Source organism: Octopus sinensis, linkage group LG1, assembly GCF_006345805.1.
Source record: "Octopus sinensis linkage group LG1, ASM634580v1, whole genome shotgun sequence".
In the NCBI taxonomy this organism is placed as follows: Eukaryota; Metazoa; Mollusca; class Cephalopoda; order Octopoda; family Octopodidae; genus Octopus; species Octopus sinensis.
The window spans coordinates 102,610,911-102,624,560 of record NC_042997.1 but is presented as its reverse complement, the minus strand read 5'-3'; the positions used below and the strand labels follow the sequence as shown (position 1 = coordinate 102,624,560).

The following is a 13,650-nucleotide window of genomic DNA, read 5'->3' as shown; positions in this document are numbered from 1 at the left end:
GACATCTTTTTTTCTTTCCACCAGAGCTTGATGAGGAAGATGAAGGTGACATTATTTTTTATAAACAGAAGAAAGTACAAAAAACAGAACCTGATAAAGAAAATTCTGTGAAGAAAATAACTAAAAATAAAGACTCATTGGTACGTGTATAAAACTTATTTTCAGTTTGCTAGTACACATTTTTTAACATTCATGTTTCATGAGATCTACAAAAGTATTCAAAATATTGGGTCATCCCATAAATAATGCGTTTTTTTTTATACTTCTTTTCATCATCATCATCATCGTTTAACGTCCGTTCTCCATGCTAGCATGGGTTGGACGGTTCGACCGGGGATCTGGGAAGCCAGAAGGCTGCACCAGGCTCCAGTCTTATCTGGCAGTGTTTCTACAGCTGGATGCCCTTCCTAACGCCAACCACTCCGTGAGTGTAGTGGGTGCTTTTTACGTGCCACCTGCACAGGTGCCAGGCGAGGCTGGCAACGGCCACGGTCGGATTGGTGTATTTTATGTGCCACCGGCACGGAAGCCAGACGAGGCGGAGCTGGCATCGGCCACGAGTCGGATAGTGCTTTTTACCCCACGAGTCGGATAGTGCTTTTTACGTACCACCAGACCAGGGATCCTGGCTGGTTCAATTCGATTTCAATTTCGATTCCAATTTCGCTTGCCCCAACATGTCTTCGCAAGCAAGGGGGTTGGCATGGGTGCCTGTCGTACGGTCAGATTGGTGTATTTTACGTGCCACCGGCACGGAAGCCAGTGGAGGCGGTGCTGGCATCGGCCACGAGTCGGATAGTGCTTTTTACGTACCACCAGACCAGGGATCCTGGCTGGTTCAATTCGATTTCGATTTCGCTTGCCCCAACATGTCTTCGCAAGCAAGGGGGTTGGCATGGGTGCCTGTCGTACTGTCAGATTGGTGTATTTTACGTGCCACCGGCACGGAAGCCAGTGGAGGCGGCGCTGGCATCGGCCACGAGTCGGATAGTGCTTTTTACGTACCACCAGACCAGGGATCCTGGCTGGTTCAATTCGATTCGATTTCGCTTGCCCCAACATGTCTTCGCAAGCAAGGGGGTTGGCATGGGTGCCTGTTGTACGGTCAGATTGGTGTATTTTACGTGTCACCAGCCCGGAAGCCAGTGGAGGCGGCGCTGGCATAGGCCACGAGTCAGATAGTGCTTTTTACATACCACCAGACCAGGGATCCTGGCTGGTTCAATTCGATTTCGATTTCGATTTCAAATGCCCCAACATGTCTTCGCAAGCAAAGGGGGTTGGCATGGGTGCCTGTCGTCGGATGAGCTTCTATATCGACTTTGTGTCCAAGGGAGGAAAGGCATTCATAAGTGGGCTGGGCTCACTTGTCCTGCCTGGTCTTCTCACGTACAGAATATTTCCAAAGGTCTCGGTCGCTGGTCATTTCCTCAGTGAGGCCTAAAGTTCGAAGGTCGTGCTTCACCACCTCGTTCCAGGTTTTCCTGGGTCTGCCTCTTCCACGGGTTCCCTCAACTGCTAAGGATTGGCACTTTCTCACACACCTATCTTCATCCATTCTCGCCACATGACCATACCAGCGCAATCGTCTCTCTTGCACACCACAACTGATGCCTCTTAGGTACAACATTTCTCTCAAGGTGCTAACGCTCTGTCGAGTATGTACACTGACATTACACATCCATCGGAGCATACTGGCTTCATTCCTCACGAGCTTACGCATGTCCTCGGCAGTCACGGCCCATGTTTCACTGCCATGTAGCATGGCTGTTCGTACACACGCATCATACAGTCTGCCTTTTACTCTGAGCGAGAGGCCTTTAGTCACCAGCAGAGGTAAGAGCTCCCTAAACTTTGCCCAGGCTATTCTTATTCTAGCAGTTACACTTTCAGCGCACCCACCCCCACTACTGACTTGGTCACCTAGATAACGGAAGTTATCAACTACTTCTAGTTTTTCCCCTTGGAAAGTGACGGAAGTTATTTTCTGCAGATTTTCGGAGATTAATGTTCCTGAGCATCTGCCACATACAAAAACTATCTTCCCAGTTAGCCTACCTTTGACATTGCTGCACCTCTTATGTGTCCATAGCTTTCACTGGGTACATCTTATAGAGTTTCTACCTACACCTTTTCTACAGATCGAGCAGGGCCATCTTCCTGAAGACATTTGTGGATTGTCTACCTTCCTACTTATTAGTACTTTGGTTTTAGCTAGGTTGACTCTAAGGCCCCTCGATTCTAAACCCTCCTTCCACACCTGGAACTTCTCCTCCAGCTCTGATAGTGACTCAGCAATAAGAGCAAGGTCGTCAGCGTAGAGGAGCTCCCAGGGACAACCTGTCTTGGATTCCTCCGTAATTGCCTGGAGGACTATGATAAATAAGAGGGGGCTGAGTACTGAACCCTGGTGGACCCCAACCTCTACTTTGAATTCTTCTGTGTACATGTTGCCAACCCTAACCTTACTTACGGCATCTCTGTACATGGCTTGCACAGTCCTCACCAGCCATTCATCTATCCCTAGTTTCCTCATTGACCACCAGATAAGGGATCGGGGGACCCTATCAAAAGCTTTCTCCATGTCAACAAAAGCCAGGTACAGGGGCTTATCTTTGGCTAGGTATTTCTCCTGCAGCTGCCTTACCAGGAATATAGCATCAGTGGTACTTTTCCCTGGCACGAACCCAAACTGCATCTCATCTAAACTAACTCTCTCTCTAATTAGTTGGGCTATGACCCTCTCCGTAACCTTCATTACTTGATCCAACAACTTGATACCTCTGTAATTATTTGTATCTAGGGCATCACCTTTACCTTTGTAGCAGTTGACTAGTATGCTGCTACACCAGTCATTGGGTATGACTCCTTCGTGTATCACCTGGTTGACTATACGGGTGACTAGGTTATAGCCGACACCGCCAGATATTTTGAGCATCTCTGCAGTAATTCCTGTGGCTTTCCCTGTCTTCATGCTTCTAATTGCCTTAGCTACCACGGAACTATCAACTCGGATAGCTGGTCCCTCTGTTGGGTCAACATTCGGCAGACTCTCTTTATCCCATTCATTTTCTTTATTCAGCAACCTTTCATAGTGGCATCTCCAAACCTCTCTCTTTACATCCTCATTTAGCGCAAGTGAACCATCATCCATGCGAACACACTTCTCTCCTACCACATCACGATTCTCTCTCACACACTGTCTTGCAACACAAAATACCTCAAGTCTTTCATCCTCACGGCTCAGAACATTGGCAAATTTTTTCTTATCCGCTTCCCCTCTGGCTAAATAAACCTGTCTCCTAGCTTCCCTTCAGGCTGTCTGATACAATTCCCTGCTACCACCGTTCCTCCAGTCCTTCCAAGCCTGTCTCTTTTGTCTAATAGCCCTGTCGACCACAGAGTTCCACCACCATGTTACTCTGGGTCGAGATGGTACTTTGCTCCATCCACAGATCTGGTCAGTGGCTGTCAGCAGATTGTCCCGTAGAAATCTCCAGTTGCCTTCCACATTAAGTGAAGCTATATCCCCTTCTATTTCGTCAAAGGCTTCGAGTAGTATGTCTCTAAATCTCTGTCCATTTGCAGGATCTTTAAGCTTCCAGACCCTTCTCCTCTAAGCAGGTCTTCTTCTGGGCAACCATTTAGCTCTGATCCTGAAGTCGCTCAAAATTAAGATAAAGTTCTTTTTTAATCTAAAATATACTCTCCATTTTCTACAATGCTCTTCCATCTATCTGGTAGACTTGCAAGACCCCCTCTTCCAAAATTCACTTATCCATGATGAAAAATACTCCTCCAGTACTGTTCTGACCTCAACTACAGAATTCATATTTTTTGTCGAAATAATTTTGAAGACTGCAGAATAAATGATAATCTGATGGGGCAATGTCTGGCAAATATGGTGGGTGGGGCATCGTTGCCCATTGAAACTCCTCCAACCTTTGGAATGTCATCCTCGCTGTATGTGGCTGAGCATTATCTGAATGGAAGAACATCTTTCGTCTTGAAACCAAAGATGGTCGTTTTTCTTCTAGCGCTGGCTTAAGCCACTCAAGCTGCTCACATTAGATCTCCTTTGTTGTTGCTTAGTTTGGGTTTAAAAGTTCAAAATGGACTAAACCTTTCATATACCACCAAACAGATAACAACACCTAACAAGGGTGAAGACCTTCTTTAGCCTGGAGTGCCGATGTTTCTCCTTTCCCTATCCACAGTCTTCGGTACTTGACATCTTTATAGAGAGCCCATTTCTCGTCACCAGTCACTATTCGGTCCAAAAAAAGTTTGTTCATGAGACATGACAGCAAAGAAGAGCAAACATTCACTCTCTATGTGTGATTAGACTCGGAAAGTTTGTGAGGAACCCATTGACCCAATTTGCTGACTTTTCTAATGGTACGCAGGTGTCATCAATAGTTAAATGACCAACCCAAGCTTCTCTTCTAGTTTCTCAACAGTTACAATGGGATTTTGTTCCTCTAGGGTTTGCAGGATATCTTCATCGAGCTCTACAGATCTTCCAGGACAAGGCTCATCTTCTAGGCTGTAGTTTCTGGCTCAGAATTTCTGGCACCACTGCTGACACTGTCTTGCACCTATTGTCCAATCCCCATATACTGCATTAATATTCCTTGCACTTTCTATTGCATTGTTGCCTTTATTGAACTCATAAAGCAAAATATTTTGAATATGCTCCTTTGTCGCTTCCATTATAGCTTTGAAAAAATAACTTAAAATTGAACTGTACTAAGAATAAGGGAATGGTAAAATTACTACTTGCTTTGATAGCAAGTTGATGCAGGTAGTTTATCCCGTCCCCCTCCGACTTTTAGTTTATGCAGTTGGAAAAAACACATTATTTATGGGATGACCCAATATTTTAAACAACAGAGAAATCTATTCTAACTAATTGAAATACCTTGTTCTTTATCTTTTCTCTTATTTTACTTGTTCTAGTCAAGGACTGAGGGCATACTGTAGTACTGCCATGAAGGGTTTTAGTTGACCAGTACTTACATTATTTCAAGTCTTGTATTTATTTTATCAGTTTTTTGCTGAACTGCTATGTTACAGAGACGTAAACAAACCATTAGTTATCAAGTGGTGGTGGGTGACAGACACAGAGACACACAGACTGCTGATATGTGTTTATTTAAACAGATCACCTACTTGTTTCTCTGGGATTGATCAAATGATGTAGACAGCTCTGAAAAGAACCTAGTAAGGTTTGAAAATTGATTAAGGCCGTATATCAGTTTTCTTTCAATCAACAGATAAATAGTTAAATTTGCTATGTTTGTATGTCTAGTATGTGTGTTTGCATATATTATGTCACTAGCAGAATTGCCCGGCGTTGCTCGGGGCTGAATTGCTTGAAAGTACTGTTAATGATTGCACTGAATTATGATGATTATTCAGGCAAATATTGATATAAGCTTACGGTGGGAGATAAGGACTTAACGATCAAACGTGTGCCATTGCATTGTTTTGGGGGAACCAAATTTCTGATGAGCATTATAGGGGCACCAACTTTAAGTTTGAGAAAGTGTGGTGGTAGTCCGGGGTGCTCAAAGGAATTGAGTACCTCTATTGGATAGTTGATGACGTCCTCTGGGTCAGGAGTTGTATCGATAGACTGATATACATAGACTTTCCCAGGAATGAGTTTTAGCATTTCATCATTAATATGGTGAACAGTTTTATTCCTCGGGGCCAGTATAGCCTTTTTGCCAATCCAATCCATATTCTGATAATTAGCTTGTAGATCTGGGAACACTGCATCTCTGAGATCAGAAGGCGTCTTAACAATGGTACAAATGGAATCGATGGCAATATTACCATTTTCATCCCCTGGTATTTTGCCTTCGCCAAGTGCAAGGAGGGTGTGAGGAAATGCTGCTGATGTGATATTACGTCGCATATGAGCACGCATATTGGTGTGAAGTTTGAGAGTTACTTCCGTTTATTTTTTAAAATATGCATTAAAATGGAAAAAAATGATGGTAAATTATTTGTAAAATCATAGACTCATCGTAGACGCGCGCTAATACCCAGAAGGGCTCGATATGAATCACGACTATAAGATACCCGGTTTTGGTTAAACTGCATCGCAAAATGTGGGAGTAGTTAGGAATCTAAATCGGAGTAGACAGACACACAACCTTTCTTTTATATATAAATATTTTCGTCCTAAAAAACTTTGTATGGATTGAATGGTTACCTCTATGGAAATATATACACGCACATTATACATACATGTGTGTATAGATGAATATATAAATACATTTAAATATCTATATACACTTTTGGGCGATCTTTCTGTTTCTTAGAGATAACTTTAGATCTTATTTTCGTGCTAAAAAACTTTGTATGGAGTGAATGGTTACCTCTATGGAAATATATCCACACACGTTATACATACATGTGTGCATAGATGAATATATAAATACATTTATATATCTATATACACTTTTGGGCGATCTCTGTGCTACTTAGAGATAACTTTAGATCTTATTTTCGTCCTAAAAAACTTTGTGCAGAGTGAATGGTTACGTGTATGGAAATATATACACACACATTATACATACATCTGTGTATAGATGAATATATAAATACATTTAAATATCTATATACACTTTTGGGCGATCTTTCTGCTACTTGGATATAGGGGCGATGTTTCGCTTGTCGTAGCACACGTTTCCGTCGATTTCCGTAAAAAATGTAAACACTGAATCGGCCATACATACATACATACATACACACACACATACATACACACACACACACACACACACATACATGCATACATACATATACACATAAACTGAGTAAAAAATTTCAGTTATCTCTCTCTTTCACACATTACTCTCTCTGTCTCTTCACACACACTAACAGAAGCACTTCACTTACACAACATACTGTCTGTCTCCCACACTCCATCAAACACACACACATGTACATCAATGCGTCCCATGCACGGTAACTTCAAAAGAACTTCCCTCGTCATACAATCGCTTTCTCTTAGTCTCTTTCGCTCTCATTACTTATGTAAAAAAATAAAAGTTTTTTACGGAAATCGACGGAAACCTGTGCTACGACAAGCGAAACATCGCCGATATAGGTCTTATATTCGTCCTAAAATACTTTCCTGTCACACCCTCACGCACACGCACGCACCCTCACACACACACTCACACACACGCACGTTAGCTTACAATTTTATTTATATATTTGCGTGTCTATGTGTGTAAAGAGGAAGTGGCAGACTGAAAGAGTCACTCACTACAAAAGGTGAATTACTTTCATTTTATTCCTTGCACACTGTGTGTGTGCGTGTGGTGTAAAACACATTAAGAAAAGCATTTGACATACACACCAGAATGTGAGTTTTCTGTAAATTTTGCTTAATTGGAGTTTAAATTTTAAAAAGTGGACCTGGCAAAACCCGATGCATTCTACTCTTAAAAATGCTAAGTAAATTGTAATTGAAGAAATCCTATATTGTAGATTTCTATAACTGACAAAGGGAGGCAGATAAAATCTGCCTTTTATAATAAGAGATACCTTAATAATGCATGGATTGAGATCCTTGTGGACAGGCCACTGATATTAAATAAAATATTAAATGCTTATAGCGTACAAATTAGTAGCTCCAGTCTTCTGAAGTTACTGGGTTTGTTGTGTATATAAACAGTTTGGCCATTTGTTTCTTGGAGATTGGTCTGGTGATATTGACACAAGCCAGCCCGTCATATTCCCGTGTCAGGCCGAAGAACGAAATGTTCCCAAGATAAGAGAGTCTTTCTAATCTAATGTTGTGGTTGAGCTGTTTATTATTTATTATTATTACTATTATTAGTAGTATTAGTATTGTCCCTTTGATCCTCGGTCGAAAATTTGCTTATTATTATTATTATTATTATTATTATTATTATTATTATTATTATTATTATTATTATTATTATTATTACTATTTTCAGCTTCGCCTTGTATTGCATATTATTTCTCCATACAGGGGTTTTTTCAATGGCGGCCCATTTTCGCGGGGTTCCACTATTTCCCTTCTCTCTCTCCCTCTTTTACGTTGTCTGCCATCCCCCCTCTTCCTTTGCTAAGAGCATTTTTAAGCCAGCCCGTCATATTCCCGGTGCACCCGCCCTTGCCCACCCCCACCACCAATACCGGATATCTCTATATTTTGCTCCATCTATACCGGATGTCGCTTCTCCCACCACCATTATAGGTGTCTACTCTTCGAACCCCCTCTTCAATACGCTATTTGACCATGCATTACCCTTCTTGATATCCTACGTTCTACTTGCCTAGAACCTGTCATCATTTCTCTGAACCACCCCTCCCCACTGGTGCTCCCCTATATTTCTCCCCCCCCCCACATAAAAAGCACCATCCGAACGTGGCCGATGCCAGACCCCTCTGGCACCTGTGCAGGTGGCACGTAAAAAACACCCACTACACTCGCGGAGTGGTTGGCGTTAGGAAGGGCATCCAGCTGTAGAAACACTGCCAGACTAGACTGGAGCCTGGGGCAGTCCCGAGCTCCCCAGACCCCGGTCGAAACCGTCCAACCCGTGCTAGCGCGGAAAACGGACGTTAAATGATGATGATGATGAATGAAAACCTGATAAGGTTTCAAAATCATGACTGTATGGTAAGAAGCTTGCTTCCCAACCATGTAGTTCCAGGATCAGTCCCACAGCATGGCATCTTTGCTAAGTTTCTTCTACTATAACCTCAGGCCGAACAGAGCCTTGTCAGTGGATTTGGTAGACAGAATCTGAAAGAAGCCCATCATATATATCTCTGTGCGTGTGTGTTTGACCCCGCCCCTCACCACTGAACAACCAGTGTTGGTGTGTTTACATCCCCATAACTTAGTGGTTTAGCAAAAGAGGCTGATAGAATAAGTACTGGGATCAATTCATTTGACTAAAAATTCAAAGCAGTGCCCCAGTATGGCCACAGACTAATGACTGAAATAGGTAAAAGATAAAAGAAAGCTGTTTGTCATTTTTTCAATAAACAGAGAAATAGTTAAATTGCCCTGTTTGTATGTCTACTAAATTGGTTTATATATATATATATATATATATATGATAGGCTTCCACATGGTTTCCATCTACCAAATTCACAACCATGTGGTTAAAAATTTTTGGGAAAATAAAAACAAAATTTTGACAATTTCTATATTTTCTTTTCCATTATATCTACTAATTAGATTATACTCCTGTAAAACTTATATTTAGTTCTTTATTTATTATTTCATTGTATAATTTGTTCACATTATTCACTTTTAGGAAACTCTGATTCGCAAGAAAAATAAAATCCATGTCCATGGTTTTGATGCCCCACCACCAGTAACAGATTTTGAGCAACTGAAAAACTTCAGCATCCATCCAAGACTCTTGGAGAATGCGAAGAAAGTTGAATACACCAAACCTACTCCCATTCAAATGCAAGCAATACCAGTGATGATGCGTGTAAGTAAAAACTTTGCATCCCTTTAACCCTTTCGTTACTATATTTCTGACCAAAATACACCCCTTATGTGTTTCAATTAATTTCTAACGTAATCATAAATTTAGTCTGGTTTCATTAAACAACCAAAACTTTTTTATTTATCAATATATTAACGTGAATTTTGGAAGATAATTTAATGAAATGTTCTCAACCAATTCTATGCTATAATTTTTGTCACAAAGTGACTCTAATTGCAGGTAGATACAGGTAAATTCAACAAAATATAAAATTATTAAAATTTTGTTCAAACATCACTATAGAAAATGGGTTATTAGCTAATATTCAATTGGGTATACAACAAAATTTTACGATAGAATTTGTTATTCTGGATAACTTTCTGATACCCATAATAATATCTATGGCAAAATAGTCTTAATTTCATTTAAGGTTATGGGAAACCACTTTCTTTCATTTTATTTACATTTAGCGTAACGGTTCATTTCCGCCGTAATGATTTCAAATAGGCTCATTCGAAAAAGTAAAAAGAAATAGTCTAAGGCTTTACTCTTCTGGGAAAGTCTGTGGCTTGGTCCAGTTTCTTCAGAAAAATCACCGAAAGAAACAGTTTTTAAATTTTCACTCCATTCAGGTGCCAATTCATTTTCTTTATCGCTGTCGGAGCTCTCGGATTCACTGTTTTCACTTTCGGAAAATGAAACATCAGATTCAATATCAAATACCACATGCTTTTTTTTTTTTCAGTCATAGAGTTAGATTTATGAAGGTCTTCAGTAGAAAATCCTTCGAATTCTGACTCGCTGCTTGATATAATGAAATTCATATCCATTTTTTGTCAGAATTACAAATTTTGAAAACACAATAGGAACAAATTTCGGAAAAAAATCTCCCAAAATTCACGGAATTAAAATTACACTTCGATTTTTGTACAAAACTGTAGTTGAACTCTTTACGAAGTATAATACGTGTTTTCACGAATGTACTAAAGAGATTTGCTCTGATATTCTCATTTAAATATGAATAGGTAAATTCAGGCGGTTTTGGGCGGCTTGGTCACATTAACCAAAATTTTTTTCGGGCGGTTTGGTAACGAAAAGGTTAAAACATGTTGATATTCATTTTTGTAAATTTATAAGCAATGATACTAAATAATGTGATATGTAGCTAGAATGGTGAGGATAAAATGCTAATTATATGAAGTAGTTTTGAAATTTTATTGCAACATTAATACATTTCAAGACGGTGAACTGGAAGAATCATTAGCACATTAAGCTTAGTGGCATTTCATCCATCCTTGTATTCTATGTTCAGCTTCTGCTAAGGTTGACTTTGCCTTTCTTCCTTTCAGGATCGATTAATTTAAGTACCCTGCCCTGAAATTGCTGGCCTTGTGCCATAATTTGAAAGCAATATTAATACATTTCAGAGCAGTGGATTGGCGGAATCATAGGTGCAGGCATAGCTGTGTGGGTAAGAAGTTCACTTCCCAACCACATGGTTTCAGATTCAACCCACTATGTGGCACCTTGGGCCAATCCAAGCCCACTGAGTGGATTTGGTAGACAGAAGTTCTGTCATATGTATATGTGTGTGTGAAAGTGTTTGTGCCTCCTTTGATAGATTGGATGCATTACATAATAATGGGGTCCAATTCCACTGCATGGGAACCTTTTCAACAATAGCTGTAACTTGAGCAAAGCTTTGTGAGTGAAGTGTGGGAAATAAAATCCGTATGGAAATATGGAAACCCATCCAGAGAATTTTTATTGTTTTGAGTGTTAGACTTAATTCACTGCCTGGTTTTAGAGCTATCAACAGGTTCTCAGGTTCTGCCAACAGAATCCACTTTATTCCAATCATTTAGGCCAAGTTACGGATCTGAAATGAATTTCCTCCTTTATGCTCACCAGTCTTAAAAGGTTATGGACTCTGATCTTGTTCCTCTGGTTAAGCCACTAAAAAAAAAATTAGATAGGATGGAAATATTTCATAAGTTCATAATTAGAAAGATAAAGTGATATATTAGTGGAAGAAAGGGTAAAAAACCAGATTATTTGCTCATAAAATGAAATCAGTATGGAATATGTGAATGTCATTATACACATTACATTAATAAAAAAAGGAACAGATGTTAAGCAAAATAAAAACAAAACTTTGTTTTAATCTTTATAAACATTGATTACTAAAATGGAATTTGTTTTTGTTTTTTTTCGTTCACTTAATTTATATTTGTTTTTTTTTTTTTGTTTTTTGTTACTTCTTTCCAGAGACGAGAGATTATGGCATGTGCCCCAACTGGTTCTGGTAAAACAGCAGCATTTGCATTGCCTGTTTTGAACTATCTTAAAGAACCAAGAAATTGTGGTATAAGATCTGTGATACTAGCCCCTACTCGAGAACTGTCCAATCAGGTACCTTTTTTTTTAAAATATTCCTTGTATTTGCTTTATTTGAGTTATTGATATTGTCATCATTTAACATCCACGTTTCCATGCTTGTATGGGTTAGATGGAATTTGTTGGAGCAGATTTTCTATTTCACAAACCATCACCTGTTTCCAAGCAAGGTAATATTTCCCATCGCCAGACATATTTTTATGGAAGACTGGAAACAAACATGCTCATTCACAACAATCACATGATATAAAGACATAGTTACACACAAACATACGCACACTCATGCATGCATGCATGCATGACAGGATTCTTTCAGTATCCATCTTAACCACACAGCCACACCTGTGTGTATGTGTGTGTGTGTGTTATGTTACATTATGATGTCAGTGTCACGTAACTGGCACCTGTGCCAGTAGCACGAGAAAAGCACTTACCAAAAATTGAACCTCATGAAGGCAATGTGGGTGATGCTAGTGTCACGTAACTAGCACCTATGCGGGTAGCACGTAAAAAGCATCTTTCAAGTGTTGAGCCTCAAATGACCAAGACCTTTGACAATATGCCATCCCTGAGTAGAAGACCCATCAAGTGAAATGATAGTCATGGCAGATACTGGTGTCACAATACTGGCACCCATGCCAGTGGTATGTAAAAACACCTATTGCACTCTCAGAGTGGTTGGTGTTAAGAAGTGTATCCAACTGCAGAAACCATACCAAATCAGACTGGAGTCTGGCACAGCCCCTCAGCTTGCCAGCCCAGATCAAACAGTTCAACCCATACAAGCATGGAAAACAGATGCTAAATGATAATGATATATATATGTCTGTATGTGTATATATATATATATATATATATATATATACACACATATACACACACACCTACATGTATACACTTATTTTCCTTATCAGATATACCAGGAAATGCAACGCCTATCTGAGGGACTTGGACTGCGAATTTATTACATAAAAAAAGCTAACCTAAAGAAAATTGGACCAAAGACATTCAGCAAGAAAGGTATGGATTATTTTTCCTTTCCTTTTTCATAATTGAAGTTGTATTTAAATATTTAAAATATACCCTGCTGGGTGGTTGATGATAGGAAGGGCATCCAGTTGTAAAACCTTACCAAAACAGACACAGAAGTATGGTACAGTGTTCTCCCTAGTCAAACCGTCCAAACTGTGCTATCATTGAAGGCAGACATTAAACGATGGTTTTATTTATATATATATATATAGAACATGCAGATAGCTGATTCAAAATGCTATCAAACAACCAAGCAAAAGATCAATAGTTCTTAGCAACACTCTGTCTTTTTGTTTTCAAATTGCTCTGTCCAGCTAACTGTAAATAGGTAAGGCAGATAGGAAGAACTAGCTGCTGGTGATTAATGAGCTTTCTCTGTCAAATTCAATTCTCCTTTTTCAACTTTTGGGAAGGAACAAACTAAGTGAAGCTGACTTGTCTTAATGTGAATCTGAGAGGCCAAACAAGCTGAAACAGTCTAATTACTTTTAATATGGTATCGTATATGTGATTAGAGTATTGTATCCTAAATATAGACGTTTTTTTGTATTCATCATGAAAAGTCAGAATGAAGATGGCAGAACAGACACAAGTTTAGGGATTGAAGAACCGATTTCTTTTCCAAGTAAAAGTCTCAGATTTATTGAAGAATAAAATTTCCTTACATTTGTACCTTTCTTGAAAGTTATTTTTGAAGTGAAATGGTTACAACATTACACAAAGA

At 39.6% G+C, this 13,650-nt stretch overlaps 1 protein-coding gene across 1 annotated transcript in view; it reads left to right on the top strand.

The window, feature by feature from the left end:
• Positions 1 to 13,650, top strand: part of LOC115213279 (probable ATP-dependent RNA helicase DDX52) — a 28,097-nt gene that overhangs the window by 2,794 nt on the left and 11,653 nt on the right. Inside the window, exons 3-6 of the mRNA XM_029782214.2 lie at positions 25 to 140; positions 9,318 to 9,500; positions 11,766 to 11,909; positions 12,809 to 12,914. Coding sequence (XP_029638074.1) covers positions 25 to 140; positions 9,318 to 9,500; positions 11,766 to 11,909; positions 12,809 to 12,914 — 549 coding nt within the window. The remainder of the gene's footprint in view (positions 1 to 24; positions 141 to 9,317; positions 9,501 to 11,765; positions 11,910 to 12,808; positions 12,915 to 13,650) is intronic.